Source organism: Bubalus kerabau, chromosome 17 (assembly GCF_029407905.1).
Source record: "Bubalus kerabau isolate K-KA32 ecotype Philippines breed swamp buffalo chromosome 17, PCC_UOA_SB_1v2, whole genome shotgun sequence".
In the NCBI taxonomy this organism is placed as follows: Eukaryota; Metazoa; Chordata; class Mammalia; order Artiodactyla; family Bovidae; genus Bubalus; species Bubalus kerabau.
Genome location: NC_073640.1, coordinates 40,015,174 through 40,029,078, shown reverse-complemented (window position 1 = coordinate 40,029,078; position 13,905 = coordinate 40,015,174). Strand labels below are relative to the sequence as shown.

Here is a 13,905-nt window from a genome sequence, read left to right as displayed (position 1 = left end):
AGAATTGTTCCAGTGTATAAAAAGAGTCATTCTATTTAGGTTATTGAGTATGCCATCATAAAGACAGTCGCTAAACCAAACCCTAAATCTCCACTTCCACAGACCTTGGCGCTTTCGAAAGGAGCCAAGCAGGGCCAACAGACTCCTAAAGGAAACGTCTAACCTCATCACACCAAACCACAGCCACAAACACCATGGCTTCAGCAGTCCTTTTCCCCGCCATCCACATCTGTCCAAAGCATTTCCAGTCAGTTCTGTTCCGATCTTTGATCATCACATACCCAAGCTGTGCTAGTTCCTGTGACTCAAGTCTTTTCTCTGAGATCCATAGTCTTTACTGACTTCTCTCTAAACATTTTCCCTTTCGCTGTCTTTTTCTTTTTTTTTTAAATTATTTATTTATCTGGGTACTCCACGTCTTAGTTGCAGAATGCAGGTTCTAGTTCCCTGATCAGACTACTGCATTGGGAGTGTGGACTCTTAGCCATAGGACTACCAGAGAAGTCCCAACTCTTGCCCTTTCAATTACAATTTTCTAGGACAGAGAAGTCCTAGAATCCAGATACAGGTCTCGTTAAAGTAGAAATGTCACCCCTGCCCCCTGAATCACGGAGACCCTTATACTGTTACCTTATACTGGTACCACTGTTCAATGTCAGGAATACACTTTGTGGTCCTCTGCATCTCCTAGGTTTGGCTTGCGTTCTCCTCCTATGGATACACTTTGAGAGGAACGACTCTGCCGAGTCACTCAGTACCACTGTTCCACAGAGCCTACTAAGCACTAATCACGACCATTATGGGAGAAGTCATTTTAAAGTGACAGCTTCAGACTTCCCTGGTGGTCCAGTCACTAAAACTCCACACTCCCAATGCAAGGGCCCCAGACTCGATCCCTGGTCCAGGAGCTGGATCCCACGTGCTACAACTAAGTGTCTGCATGCTGCAGGGGAGCCACCACCTGCAGCTAGCCCTCCACTCCTCTCTCTCCAGTTCCCACATCAATGCTCTTGATCCCGAGGTCTTGGGACCTCAATCTAGGAATCTCTAGGTCCCTGAGCCTAGCCTTGGCCTCCACTGTGTCAAGACATTCCTACCTTCTTCTGCCTTCTCCTGTGTCCCTTCTCCTACACCTTCATTCCAGGGGCTAGTAGACTCTCTGACAATAAGGCAGCTAGGTTCTGGAAGCACTTTGTTGTTTTAGTTGCTAAGTCATGTCCAGCTCTTTTGCAACCCCACAGACTGTAGCCCGCCAGGCTCCTCTGTCCATGGGATTTCCCAGGCAGGAATACTGGAGTGGGTTGCTATTTCCTTCTCCAGGGGATCTTTCCAACCCAGGGACTGAACCTGTGTTTCCTGCATTAGCAGGCGGGTTCTTTACCACTAGTGTCGCCTGGGAAGCCCAAATGAATGAGTATGTGCTGTATTCAAATAAAATTTTATTTACAAAAAGAAGTGGTCAAGAGGATAAGAAGACAAGACGCAGATTGGAAGAAAATATTTGTAAAACCATATCTTGATAAAAGACTCTTATCCAAAATATACAAAGACCTCTTAAAACTCAACAACAAGAAAAGGAAAAACCTGATTTAAAAACTGGGCAAAAGGCCTGAACAGACATCTCACCAAAAAAGATATATAGATGGCAAATGAGTATATGAAAAGGTGCTCTACATTGTATGTCATTAGGGAAATGCAAACGAGACACCACGACATGCCTATTACAAAGGCCAAAATCTAGAATACTGACAACACCAAATGCTGGTGAGGATGTGGAGCAACAGGAACTCTCATCCGTTGCTGGTGGGGATATAAAATGGTATAGCCATTTTGGAAGACAATTTGGCAATTTGTTACAAAACTAAAAGTACTCTTTTGCTCTTACCATGCAACCTAGCAATTGCTCTCCTTTGTATTAATCCAAAGGAACTGAAAACGTGTACACATAAAAATTTGCACAGGGCTGTTTACAGTAGCTTTGTTCAAAATTGTCAAAACTCGGAAGCAACCAAGATGTCCCTCAGTAGGTGAATGGATAAATAAACTGTGGTATGTCCAGATTATGAAATATTATTTCAGTCAATTCAGTTCAGTCGCTCAGTCGTGTCCAACTGTTTGTGATCCCGTGGACTGCATGCAGCATTCCAGGCATCCCTGTCCATCACCAACTCCTGGAGTTTACTCAAACTCATGTCCATTGAGTCGGTGATACCATCCAACCATCTCATCCTCTGCCGTCCCCTTTTCCTCCCGCCTTCAATCTTTCCCAGCATCAGGGTCTTTTCAAATGAGTCAGTTCTTCACATCAGGTAGCCAACGTATTGCAGCTTCAGCTTCAGCATCAGTCCTTCCAATGAATATTCAGGACTGATTTCCTTTAGGATGGACTGGTTGGATCTCCTTGCAAGAGTTCAAGGGACTCTCAAGAGTTTTCTCCAACACCACAGTTCAAAAGCATCAATTCTTTGGCACTCAGCTTTCTTTATTGTCCAACTCTCACATCCATACATGACTACTGGAAAAATCAAAGCTTTGACTAGATGGACCTTTGCTGGCAAAGTAATGTCTCTGCTTTTTAATATGCTATCTAGGTTGTTCATAACTTTTTTCCAAGGAGCAAGAATCTTTTAATTTCATGGCAGCAGTCACCATCTGCAGTGATTTTGGAGCCCCCCAAAAAAGTTTGTCACTGTTTCCATTGTTTTCCCATCTATTTGCCATGAAGTGATGGGACCAGAAATATTATTTGGTTCTAAAAAACAAACGAACTATCAAACCATGAAGAGACACAGAGGAACCTCAGATGCATATTACTAAGTGAAGGGCTACAATCTGAGCTACAAATTTTATGATACCAGTTAGATGACATTCTAGAAAAGGCAAACTATATAGACAGTAAAAAGATCAATGGTTAACAGGGAGAGAGGGATGAACAGACAGAATACAGGAGATCTTTAGAGCACTGAAACTATTTTGTATAATGCTATAATGGTGGATGCATGTCACTATACATGTGTCAAAATCATAAAGTACACAACACCAAGAGTGAACTCTAATATAAACTATGGACACTGGGAGATAAAGTCTCTCATTATCATTTGGGATGATGATGTGTCAATGTAGGTTCAACGATTGTAGCAACACGAACCACTCTATCGTGGGATGCTGACGGCATGCTCCCCTCTGCGGGAGGCTGTATGTATGTGGTAGGTGGGAAATCTCTGTACTTGCTGCTTAGTGTTGCTGTGAACCAAACACTGCTCTAAACAAACAAACAAGTGCAGCCTGGATTTGACCTGCAGACCATGGCTGGCTTCAGCTATCATCCTGAATATCTTGTGTCAACATTACCAAATGACTAGTATGTCTAAATGTGCCAAGTCCTCTTAGTCTCAATTGCCTTTGGCGACACTGTTCCCTCAGCCTGAGCGACTTCCCTTTCCCCAACTTCACTGGTCTGCAAACTCCTTCAAAATACAGATCAAACGTGTGAAGTCTTCCCCTATTATCCCCTGGTGGATTTAGGTAAACTTTCCACTAGCTTCGCTCACCACCACTATGGGGTCCATCGCACTACACTGAACTGTCACTTCTGTCTCCCACCAGATGCCAGTCCTCAATGTCAAGGGCCATGACTTTTTTATCTTTTTATCTACAACCCAGCTCACAGCCTGGCATTCATGTTTGTGGAACAAATATTGCCTCCAGCAAAAACTGCCTCCAATAAAGACCAATGAGATAAAACGGATCTGAATAAACAAACATTCAATAGGGAATTCCCTGCTGGTCTAGTGGTTAAGACTCTGTGCTTCCACTGCCAGAAACCTGAGTTCAATCCTTGGTCAGGGAACTAAGATCCACAAGCCATGTGGCACAGCCAAAAACACAAAAACAAAATCCTAAAACAAAAAAAGTACAATAATGCATAATTTTAATCAGTGTAGAATTAATAAATTAACATATAAATAAATGTGTACTTCATCCCGATGATGACTTTTCAGTGTGTGGCTTTGGGAATGCAGGGTAGCTCTTGTCCATGGTCTCAACCCTATTCCTTACACACCATCTACACAGAAGAGAGCCCTGCAAGCTCCTTCTGTGCAGGAACCGGGTCTCAGTTATTACTATATGAGTAAACAAATTACTCATATTCCTTTTCTTACTCCTATCTCTTCCCCAGCAATTGTAATGAGCCTACAGCTAGATTTTGAGTAGAAGTTATTGGGTGGGAGACCTGAATGGAGACCATAAAGACATTTGGGTCAGTGTCACGCTGACAGGGTGACATCGCCACATCACTGCAGGTGGAAGGGAATTTCCTGGTGGTCAGTGGTTAGGAATCAGTGCTTTCACTGCTGGGGCCCCAGGTTCAGTCTCTGGTTGGGGAACTAAGATCCTCAAGCGGCAGAGTGTGGCCAAAAATAACTAACTACAGTTCTGAATCAAGCACCTTTAGTCATCTCAGCGGAAGGACAGGTGGCAGTGGCCAACAATGACAGAGAGCGGCCCAGCGCCTGAAGGCTCAGTTCCCATCTGCCTCTTACTCCCATTAGCTTGGCTTCCCGGTCTTCGCTGGTCCCCCAAGGACTTCCAGCAGTGTTCCCAGCAGCCTCTCGCTCGGTGAAGTTTATTTTTCTTTCCTTTCTGGGCTAGGCTGTCTGCAGACACAGCTGATGAGCTATTTAGAGCTCACCAGAGACCTTGGGCCTTTCCATGTCTCTGAGATTAGGGCTTTTAAATCTCCAGAGGTCACTAATGCCAAGGCAAGGGAGTCAATAAATCTGATACGCTTTCATCAGAGCAGGATAAAAAGGGAGAGAGGAAAGGAGGGTGGATGAAAACTCTATCATAGGAGGGTATGAACTCACATGTCAAAGAACTGTGTGGGAGATTGTTAAAAAGCAGATTCTGACCAACACGGCCCAATACTGACGGCTGATGGGGAACAGAGGCCTCCAGCCCTTCACACCAAACACACACACAAACATGTTCATGCACACTCATGTACATTCACACATATTCTTACAATACATACATATATAGTATATAATAAAGAAAAATTAATTACTTAAGCCCCTGTATCTTCTTAACCAAGATCTCTTTCACAGATTTCAGGCCTAAACTGAAAAACTTTATGAACCCAAAATCCAATTCAACGCATTCTTCCATTTGCTCATACCATTTCCCTGTATGATGATGGAAAATCTATAGGGATTCTAGACAGAGGAGCTAGTTGTTCAAGTTGGAAGAAATCTTTTTTTCTCATCTTTTTTTTTTTAATGTTTTGTTTTGTTTTGGGGTATAGCCAGTTAAGGATTAACAATGTTGTGATAGTTTCAGATGAACAGTGAAGGCAGTCAGCCATACATACACATGTATCCATTCTTCCCCAAACTCCCCTCCCATCCAAGCTGCCACATAACATTCAACTGAGGTCCATGTGCCATACAGTAGGTCCGTCTTGGTTATCCATTTTAATATAGCAGTATGTCCACACCCATCCCAAACTCCCTGTCTCTTCCCTCCCACCTCCCCACAACCGTAACTTCATTCTCTAAGTCTGAATCTCTTTCTGTTCTGTAGGTTTATTTGTATCATTTCTTTTGAGATTCTGCATATAAGAGATGTCAAAGGATATTTATCCTTTTCTGTCTGCAAGTCAGAAGGAATCTTAAGTCTGTGCTTGGAGCAACAGCATAGTTCACAGACAGTCCTATGATGGTTTCACCCATCAGTTGATACCACCTTAACTCCCTGATTTCATGTAATTTCAGGTGATGAAGAATCAGCAAACCACAGAGGGATTCCAATGCTCTGGCTTTCCACCTTCAGTCTGGAATTTCCCAACCATTTCTCACCTGACAGTACCTCTGAAGAGGGCTGCCAGTACCATCGGGGATCCCCCTGCTGGGTTCTTTTTCCCTCCATGCTCACCCCACTGTTAGCTTCTCTAGTTAACACTGTTAGCCCCTAAGCCACTGTACTGAACCCTTGGACGGTGGACAAGTCTCCCTGCAAACTTCTGCCCTCCCTCTCCTCAATGTCTTCCTCTCCACACACTCATCTCTTCTCTCTCAGAGCCTCCCATGGTGTGAAACTTCACATACATTGCATATGCCATGAAGACTGCATGTGGAAAGCAGACACCATGCTTCTGGCAAGCGTCGTGCAAGGCGATGTGTGCATGACACCGGGCACACAGGAGATTTGCAAAACCTGAATTGACTTAGGCACGGTTCCCAAGTCAGCCCTCATTCCAGCAAAATAAAACAAACACTGGGGGATTATTGGAGGGTGTGGAAGGCTTTCCCCATGCCAACTAGCACACACTTTCCCAGGGGGCTCCGCAACACTGGAACAGGGAACTCGGGCTGAGGACGCAGGCCGGGACAGCACACGCACAGACAGAGCCCTCGGTACCGCACGTAACGGTCCCCACTCCAAGCACAAAACGGCACCAGACTGGCCCTCTCGGGCCACCATGATTACTGCTCTTCTGACACACGGTCTGGCGGCGGCCAGCTTTCATCTGGATCCTGTTCCCAAGGCCCAGATGACATTCTCCCGCCTGAGATCTTTAAGTGGTGGAAGCGCAGCCGCCAAGGCCAGTGTGGAGCATCGTCTTAGAATCACCAGCTCCACTGCTGTAAAGATGAACAGGGCGGAAGAGAAACGAGTGCTCGTCATCCAGCCTGGAGAAACCCAAAGTTCTGAAACCTGTCTGCCTCAACGGTAGATGACAATCTCTGCAACCGAACACCATCCCTATTCAGCTTACCTAGATTGGTAGATGATAGTTTCTGTATTGTGAAATATATCATGCAAATGAAAGAATATATTAAATATTCAGTTAAAGAAAAAAAAAAAAAAAAAAAAAAACCCTGGGCTAAGAAATAGCATTCCCAGTACTCAGAAGCTTTCATTGTGCTTTTTCTTCATTAAACCCACCCACCAGTGACAACCACCCTCCTGAATTCAGGGTTAATGATTCCCTTCTGTTTTTTACAGTTTTACCACCCACGAAAGTATCCATAAAAAAAAAAAAATATATATATATACACACACACACACACACGGTTTCGTTTTACCTTTTTAAACTTTATATAAATGACATTATACTATATACTTTTTCTGTCATCTGCAGCTCTTGTTCAACATTATGTTTCTGAGATTCCAACACATTGATATTAAATTTCTATTCCCCATTTTTTTGCTACCAGACAGCATTTCATTGCAAGACTATACAACAGTGTGTGATATGAACTCTTTCTTTACTCAACCAGACCCACTGAGTGGATACTAACATGGTTGGTCTGCTAATAACTTTATGCCATGGGTGGTGATACCGTGCTGGCTTCCATGTAGCAGCCCAAATGGCAAAACAACTAGAGATGTTCCACTTGATGACCCATAACGAGTGGGAAAGATCCCACTAGGAGACGGAGCTATGAGGTCCTGTTCAGCAAGCACCTGGAAATGTTGCTGGATGAACTTGGGGAAATGAATCCTTAAGATACAGCTCTCACACGGTTCCAGTTCTATAGCTTTATAAAGCAGGGGCAGGATAGGAAAAGGCTGCTTTCACACTGCAATCTTCACCTTCATGGGCACATCAAAGCACCTTTGATCATGGAGAATAGCACCCAAGTCCAAGAAAAACCTACCCTTTCAGACGGCGAAAGCTAAATATTTAGTCTGGGAGGCGGCGGGCCGAAGCCCGTCATTCTCTCTGCCACAGGAAACCAAGGACAGTGGGGGATTGTCCCTGAGTCCTGAAGGTTTGATTCATCACCCTCCTAACTACAGACTCCTGGACAGGAATGCTTCATCATGCGTTACGTCCCAGGTTTGGGGGTGGGGAAGTGGAGCGTGAAAGACAGTCTCCAGATGCAACTCTTGGCCACCTTTACTGCGCAATGCCTGTGTGCAAGGCCCTCAGATGGTACTGTGTGTTAGTCACTCAATTATGTCTGACTCTTTCTGACCCCATGGACTGTAACCCGCCAGGCTCCTCTGTCCATGGGATTCTCCAGCAAGAACGCTGGAGTGAGTAGACATTCCCTTCTCCAGGGGATCTTCCCAACCCAGGGGTTGAACACAGGTCTCCTGCATTACAGATAGGTTCTTTACCATCTGAGCCACATAACTCATCCCAGTTAATTCCTGCAGTGATCCCATGAGGCAGGTGATACCCCCATTTTACACCTGGAAAGACTGAGAGGCTGAGAAGTTTGATGACTTGCCCAATAATGTATAGCAAGTCAATGACAGGTCAGGATTCAGTCTACATCTGCTGCCAGAGCCTCACGCTCATCCACTAGACCACCCTGTCACTCCCTGTGTGCACGGTGACTTCATAAAGGCCATACATCCACGTGTTTGCCACCAAATGGCAGTGGGTTCCACGCGAACATACAATGAATACCTAGATGGCAGAGGCCTGTGAAAATTCACAGACCACACGTAGAAAATGCAGCAGCAGCCAGACAGACAGAGGAGGCTCCCATATGGCTTCACTTACCTACAAGCACTTTGTCCACTGACAATTAACTACCAATGAATGTCCACTGTGTGTTGTGGGCAAAGTTGCGACCGATTTTCTATTGAAGTCTAGCTACTGCTCTAACAATCAACAGCCCTCAACACAAACAAGAGCACAAAGGAGGGCTATCCAGATATGTGAATTTCAAGGTCTACCAATCAGAGAACTTCAGAGAGCAACAAACAGCTCAAGAACTTAAGTCCGAACCTGTTAAGAGCCTAACGCTGCCTTCCTCCAGCCCCAAATTAAGTGACATCAGTTGTGCTTGACACAAATTTTCCAGTCAGCTCAAAGACCAAGATGGCACTGACAAGCACCATGGCTCAGAGGCAGTATTCTCACAGCGAGCACCTGAGGTGTTCCTCTCCACCAGCCACTCGTCACTGAAGAGTCTCTGTTCTTCTAGCTCTGGGTGCCAATGGTGCTACTGCTGATACAAGATTTGCCAGTTGTATTGCTGGTACTTGACCCTGTGAGACTCCAGCAGTCATGTACAGATGTGAGAGTTGGACTATAAAGAAGGCTGAATGCTGAAGAATTGATGCCTTCAAATTGTGGTGCTGGAGAAGATTCTTGAGAGTCCCTTGGGCAGCAAGGACATCAAACCAGTCAATCCTAAAGGAAATCAGTCCTGAATATTCATTGGAAGGACTGATGCTAAAGTTGAAGCTCCAATACTTTGGCCACCTGAGGTGAAGAACTAACTCACTGGAAAAGACCCTGATGCTGGGAAAGATTGAAGGCAGGAGGAGAAGGGGACAACAGAGGATCAGATGGTTGGAGGGTATCACCAACTCAATGGACATGAGTTTGAGAAAACTCCTGGAAATAGTGAAGGACAGGGAAGCCTGGTGTGCTGCAGTCCATGGGGTCACAAACAGTCTGACACGACTGAGCAACTAAACAACAACAACCCTGTGAGACCCAGCTACTTTTCCCAACTTAAAAGTCTCTCTTCTCCGTGATAGACTAGGCGACCCATATTCAGGATATGAGGCCAGAGCCCTGTAGAAGCTTGGAGAAGAGACAACAGAGAAATGGTACCTCTACTCCTAATGATGTTATAGACAGAAGATCCAAACACCTAACCCTCTCTTGTTCCTGACACCTGCTGGCCTTCAAGACCTCACAAGCCCTCAAGACCGCAAGATCCAGACAGGCTGATCGCTGTCCGCAGTGCAGTCTTTCCAGATGCTGTGGGTATATAGCAGCCCCAGCTCGCTATATACTCTGTTTCTTAAAGCATCATTCCCCCATGCCCCAGGACTTGTTTGGGAAGATTCTACTAGTTATTCACCTGCACTCTGATTTACAAACTACATTCCATATGATTCTTTTCCTTAAAATTTCTTCAAAATGTCTTGGAATTTTGTACAGTGTAACAAACAATGAAACAATAAGCAATATATAATAAAAACTCCTCCCCATCTAATATACTTAAAACTACTCCCCTGCCTGGGAATTTAGTGGCCATGGAGATGAGTATGCACCATTAACATAGGTATAAGATGGAGATGTCAATAAATAAAATTAAGTCTAAAAATAACATCATTTGTGATGTGTATATAACAAGTATAATACAGTTCAGACTCTGAGTGCAGGAAGTCTGAACCAGCACTCCAAAGGGAATCATGGATTATCCCCACAAACAAAAATGTACAGAGAGAAAATGTCACATACACAAAAACACTGCTCTGGGCACCTCCCTGGTGGTCTGCTGGTTAGAAATCTTCCTGCTAATGCAGGTCGCAGGGGTTTGATCCCTGGTCCAGGAGGATCCCACAGGCCTTGGGGCAGCTAGGCCCGTGCACCACAACTACTGAAGCCCGTGTGCCCTAAGGCCCATGCTCTGCAACAAGAGAAACCACCACAATGAGGAGCCTGCGCACCGCAAGTAGAGAGCAGCCCCAGCTTGCCGTTAACTAGAGAGAATCTTTGCACAGCAAGCCTAAATAAAAAGGAAAGAAAAAAAAAAAAAAAAAAAGAACCACTGCTCTAAGTGTTCCTTTGTATTTCCTGGAAGGATAACTGTGGCCATGGTACCTGATCATCAAAAAGCAGTCAAGCTCTGCTCAACTGAGCAATAAACAACTTGATCCATCCCCATCTTTGTCAAGGAACCACTGACCCGTCTGGGAATCCTGAGTTGTGTATTCCCCTCTGGGCCATATTAACATACTTATAAGTCTTACAAGTCATTTACAAGCTTTCTGGAAATTTCTGACAGTTTCTAACATAAACTGTTCCTCGTCACTTTCCCACATGTTTTCAGGAGCTCTGAGCAACTCCTGGCTCCCCCTCCTTCACAGGGCAGGAGGAGGATGTCTTACCGGGATCTCCCACCAAAGCAGTTTGTGCTGGGGGGCTGGTGGCGGTTCTCTGGAGCAACAGCTGTCCCGCTGGATTCTCTCGAAGGTGGCTGTGAACCTGGAAAAGGGATCCATTGTAAGAAAGAAACATTGAGAAGCTCACACCTCTGTTCGAGATGTGGGTATGGCAACACCGCTAACTGCGTGTTTCCACCCCCAACGGACAGCGAGTGTCCACTAAGCCTCAGCTGCCAGCCCAACAAGGACAGGTGAGATCTGAATGGGGCCAAGGAACAAAGGGGCTCAAACCTGGGAAACACTTCCTCTTCCTCAAGACCTTCAAGAACGTCTCAGGCACTTTACAAGCATGTTGCCTTATATATTAAATGAAACCACACCACGTGAGACAGAGGCCAGATGCTGGCCATGCAAAGTGGGGGCAAGGAATTGGGGCATCTCTCCACATCACAATCAGCGAGCTTTTGAAAAGCCAAATCAAGGACGTCCCTGGCAGTTCAGGGGTTAAGAATTCACCTTCCAATTCAGGGGACATAGGTTCCATCTCTGGTCAGGGAACATGCCACAGGACAACTGAGCCCACAACTAGAGAGTCCGTGGGCCACAATGAAGACCTGATGCAGCCAAAAAAATAAATATTTTTAAAATAAAATTTAAAAAACTTAATAAAGTCAGATCAGATCCAATCTAAATCAAATCATGACACGCTCCTGATTAAAAACCCTTCAACAGCTTTCTGCTTCTTACGTTGTAGTTCCAAATCTTTATTGAGGTCTTGGAGGCTGTGTGGTCGAACTGGCCTCATCTCCCACCACTCTACTTTTCTCACTCCTCACTATCCAACTGGCTGTCCCTATGCCTATGAAAGGCCACACACGCTTCCATCTGAGAGCCTTTGCACCTGAGACCCCTCTACCTCTTACTCAGCCACCCCAACACCTCACGTCCCCACCTTGGCCTGTCTAAACTCATGTTCTAGCAAGTCTCAGCGTCCTCAAAGAAAATCTTCTCTGGGTCCCTAATGTAGATGAGATTCCCCCTAAAGTGGAGGAACCTCACACCACCCAGCGCTCTTCCTTCCTAGCAGGTCAGTTATGATTACATAATTATTTGTGCATTTACTCGTTTGGTGTCTAATATCCCCTGCCCCTGCCGAGTAGATCACAAGCTCTAGGGAGCAGAGACCATGTGAATTTTGCCCCTGCCATCCGGCCAGCACCTGGGCCAGGAGCTAGTACATACCCAGTGCTCAATTATGGACATATGTGCTGAACGAGTGAATGATGCGTGTTCTCTAGATGCACCTAAAGCGCCCCAAGCACCATGCAGCCCAGCTGAGGGAGGATTTGCAGCAGTAAGGCCCATCCAGTCACTGAGACTCCGCCCAAATGCCCTTGAAACAGAACTGGAATCTCACCCCCTGCACCTATGGAAAGCCTGGTTGGGGCCTGGAAAACGCCATAGTTACATCACATTTAATGAGAAAAAATTATGTAGAGAGCCAACCCATTTCAGACCTCAGATGTCATGAAATAATTTCCTGCTAGATCCAAAGGTGACTAATTTCAAACTAGATGAAAAGAAACAAACCGCCCACATTCAGGACGAGGCAGAAACCACTCTCCGATTTCCCTGCTTCTTGCCTGTATGTTGCTGGTGTGAATCTCTGAGACACACGGTTCCCCTCTCCCAATCAAGACCATCTCATAAAAGACACTCTCAAGCTCCCCAGGGAGTTTAAGTGCATTGGGACGAAGAAAAACAGGCCCAAGTAACATTTAATAAAGATGTTTTATTTTCCAAAGTCCGTGTGGGATGAAAAGATGTTTCTCTCTGTTCTCAAACCAAAACAACAACACACTCACCAAGACTTGACATTTATTTTGGTCCTTTATCAGAAAGCAGTCCTTGAAAAATCATGTCATGATTGGGATCCACAATGGTCAGAAAAGTCAGGGCTGGCTAAGCAGTACCTGAACCCAGATATCTGGTAGAGAACCCAGCTCTGGGGACCTCCTCAGCCCTGCCCTGCCCTGCCCCACCCTGCCCTGTCCCGGTACAGCCCAGGGGAGCAGGGCGGCACTCACCATCCGTCACGGCACTGCCATTAGGCACGCTTCCCAGATCAACAGTCGGCCCGTCCAGGAAAATTGTCAGCTCACCACCCGAGACAACACCGCCTTTGTTCTCTGTCTGCAGGTTCAGGGTCAGCTGTGTGTTCTCCACTGTTGGACACAAAAAGCAATGTGGATGGACAAACGCAAATGCACACCAAGGTTAAGATTCTGTAAGTTATGAGCTCCCACTTCACCAACTCTAGCTTCCCTGGCAACGTTTTTCACCGCATCTTCAAACCTGTCTTAAGGCATGGAAAACGGAACACGGAGGAATATGCCTAACTGTTTTATCAGGCTGGTGGGGAAGGATGTGCTTGTTTTTTGTTCTAAACATTTTAGAGCATTAGGTTTGCTAGGTAATTTCTATATTACTTATATGTTTGCTTATATGTGCAGGACCGAAAGAAAAGAGTAAGAGATATTGATTGTATGCAGAGGAAGAAAGCAGTTCCAAGCAGCATCCCCCAACCAGTATAGAGTGGGAGCGAAAAGAATCTAAACATGTCAAGAGACACTAAGGAAAAGTCATCAGGAATCATCTCTACATAAATAATTGTAGGGACTTATTATTTGGGCTAAAAAGTTTGGTTTTTTAATTAATTTTTGGGGGGAGCCATGCCTCAAGGCATTCGGGATCTAGTTCCCTGACCAGGGATTGAACCTGTGTCGCCCCACCCCTGCCGGCATTGGAAGCACAGTCTCAACCACTGGACCACCAGGGAAGCCCTAAAAAAGTTATTTTTTAATTTTCAATCCTGGAAACGTTTTGCTTTGAAATAAGGGGTAAAAAAAGTTTACAACAAAAGCTCAGTACAGGCAAGTTAGTCCCGTAGTTACATGGTCCTGGCTGAGTTCCATAAGGAGAGACTAACGGACACCTGGCTCCATGAGTTGAGGTGAGAGGGCAGTTCTGAGTCAC

At 45.3% G+C, this 13,905-nt stretch overlaps 1 protein-coding gene across 8 annotated transcripts in view; it reads right to left on the bottom strand.

The window, feature by feature from the left end:
- The window catches only part of WWP2 (WW domain containing E3 ubiquitin protein ligase 2), a 176,815-nt gene that overhangs the window by 72,974 nt on the left and 89,936 nt on the right, over positions 1 to 13,905 (bottom strand). For 7 of the 8 annotated variants that reach the window (XM_055553490.1, XM_055553491.1, XM_055553493.1 and 4 more), the window contains 2 exons: positions 12,957 to 13,094; positions 10,873 to 10,969 (listed from right to left, as the gene is read on the bottom strand). In XM_055553490.1, the coding sequence (XP_055409465.1) occupies positions 10,873 to 10,969; positions 12,957 to 13,094 (235 nt within the window). Of the gene's footprint in view, positions 1 to 10,872; positions 10,970 to 11,385; positions 11,484 to 12,956; positions 13,095 to 13,905 lie in introns of those variants that run through there. The other variant, XM_055553494.1, reaches the window with a different exon arrangement.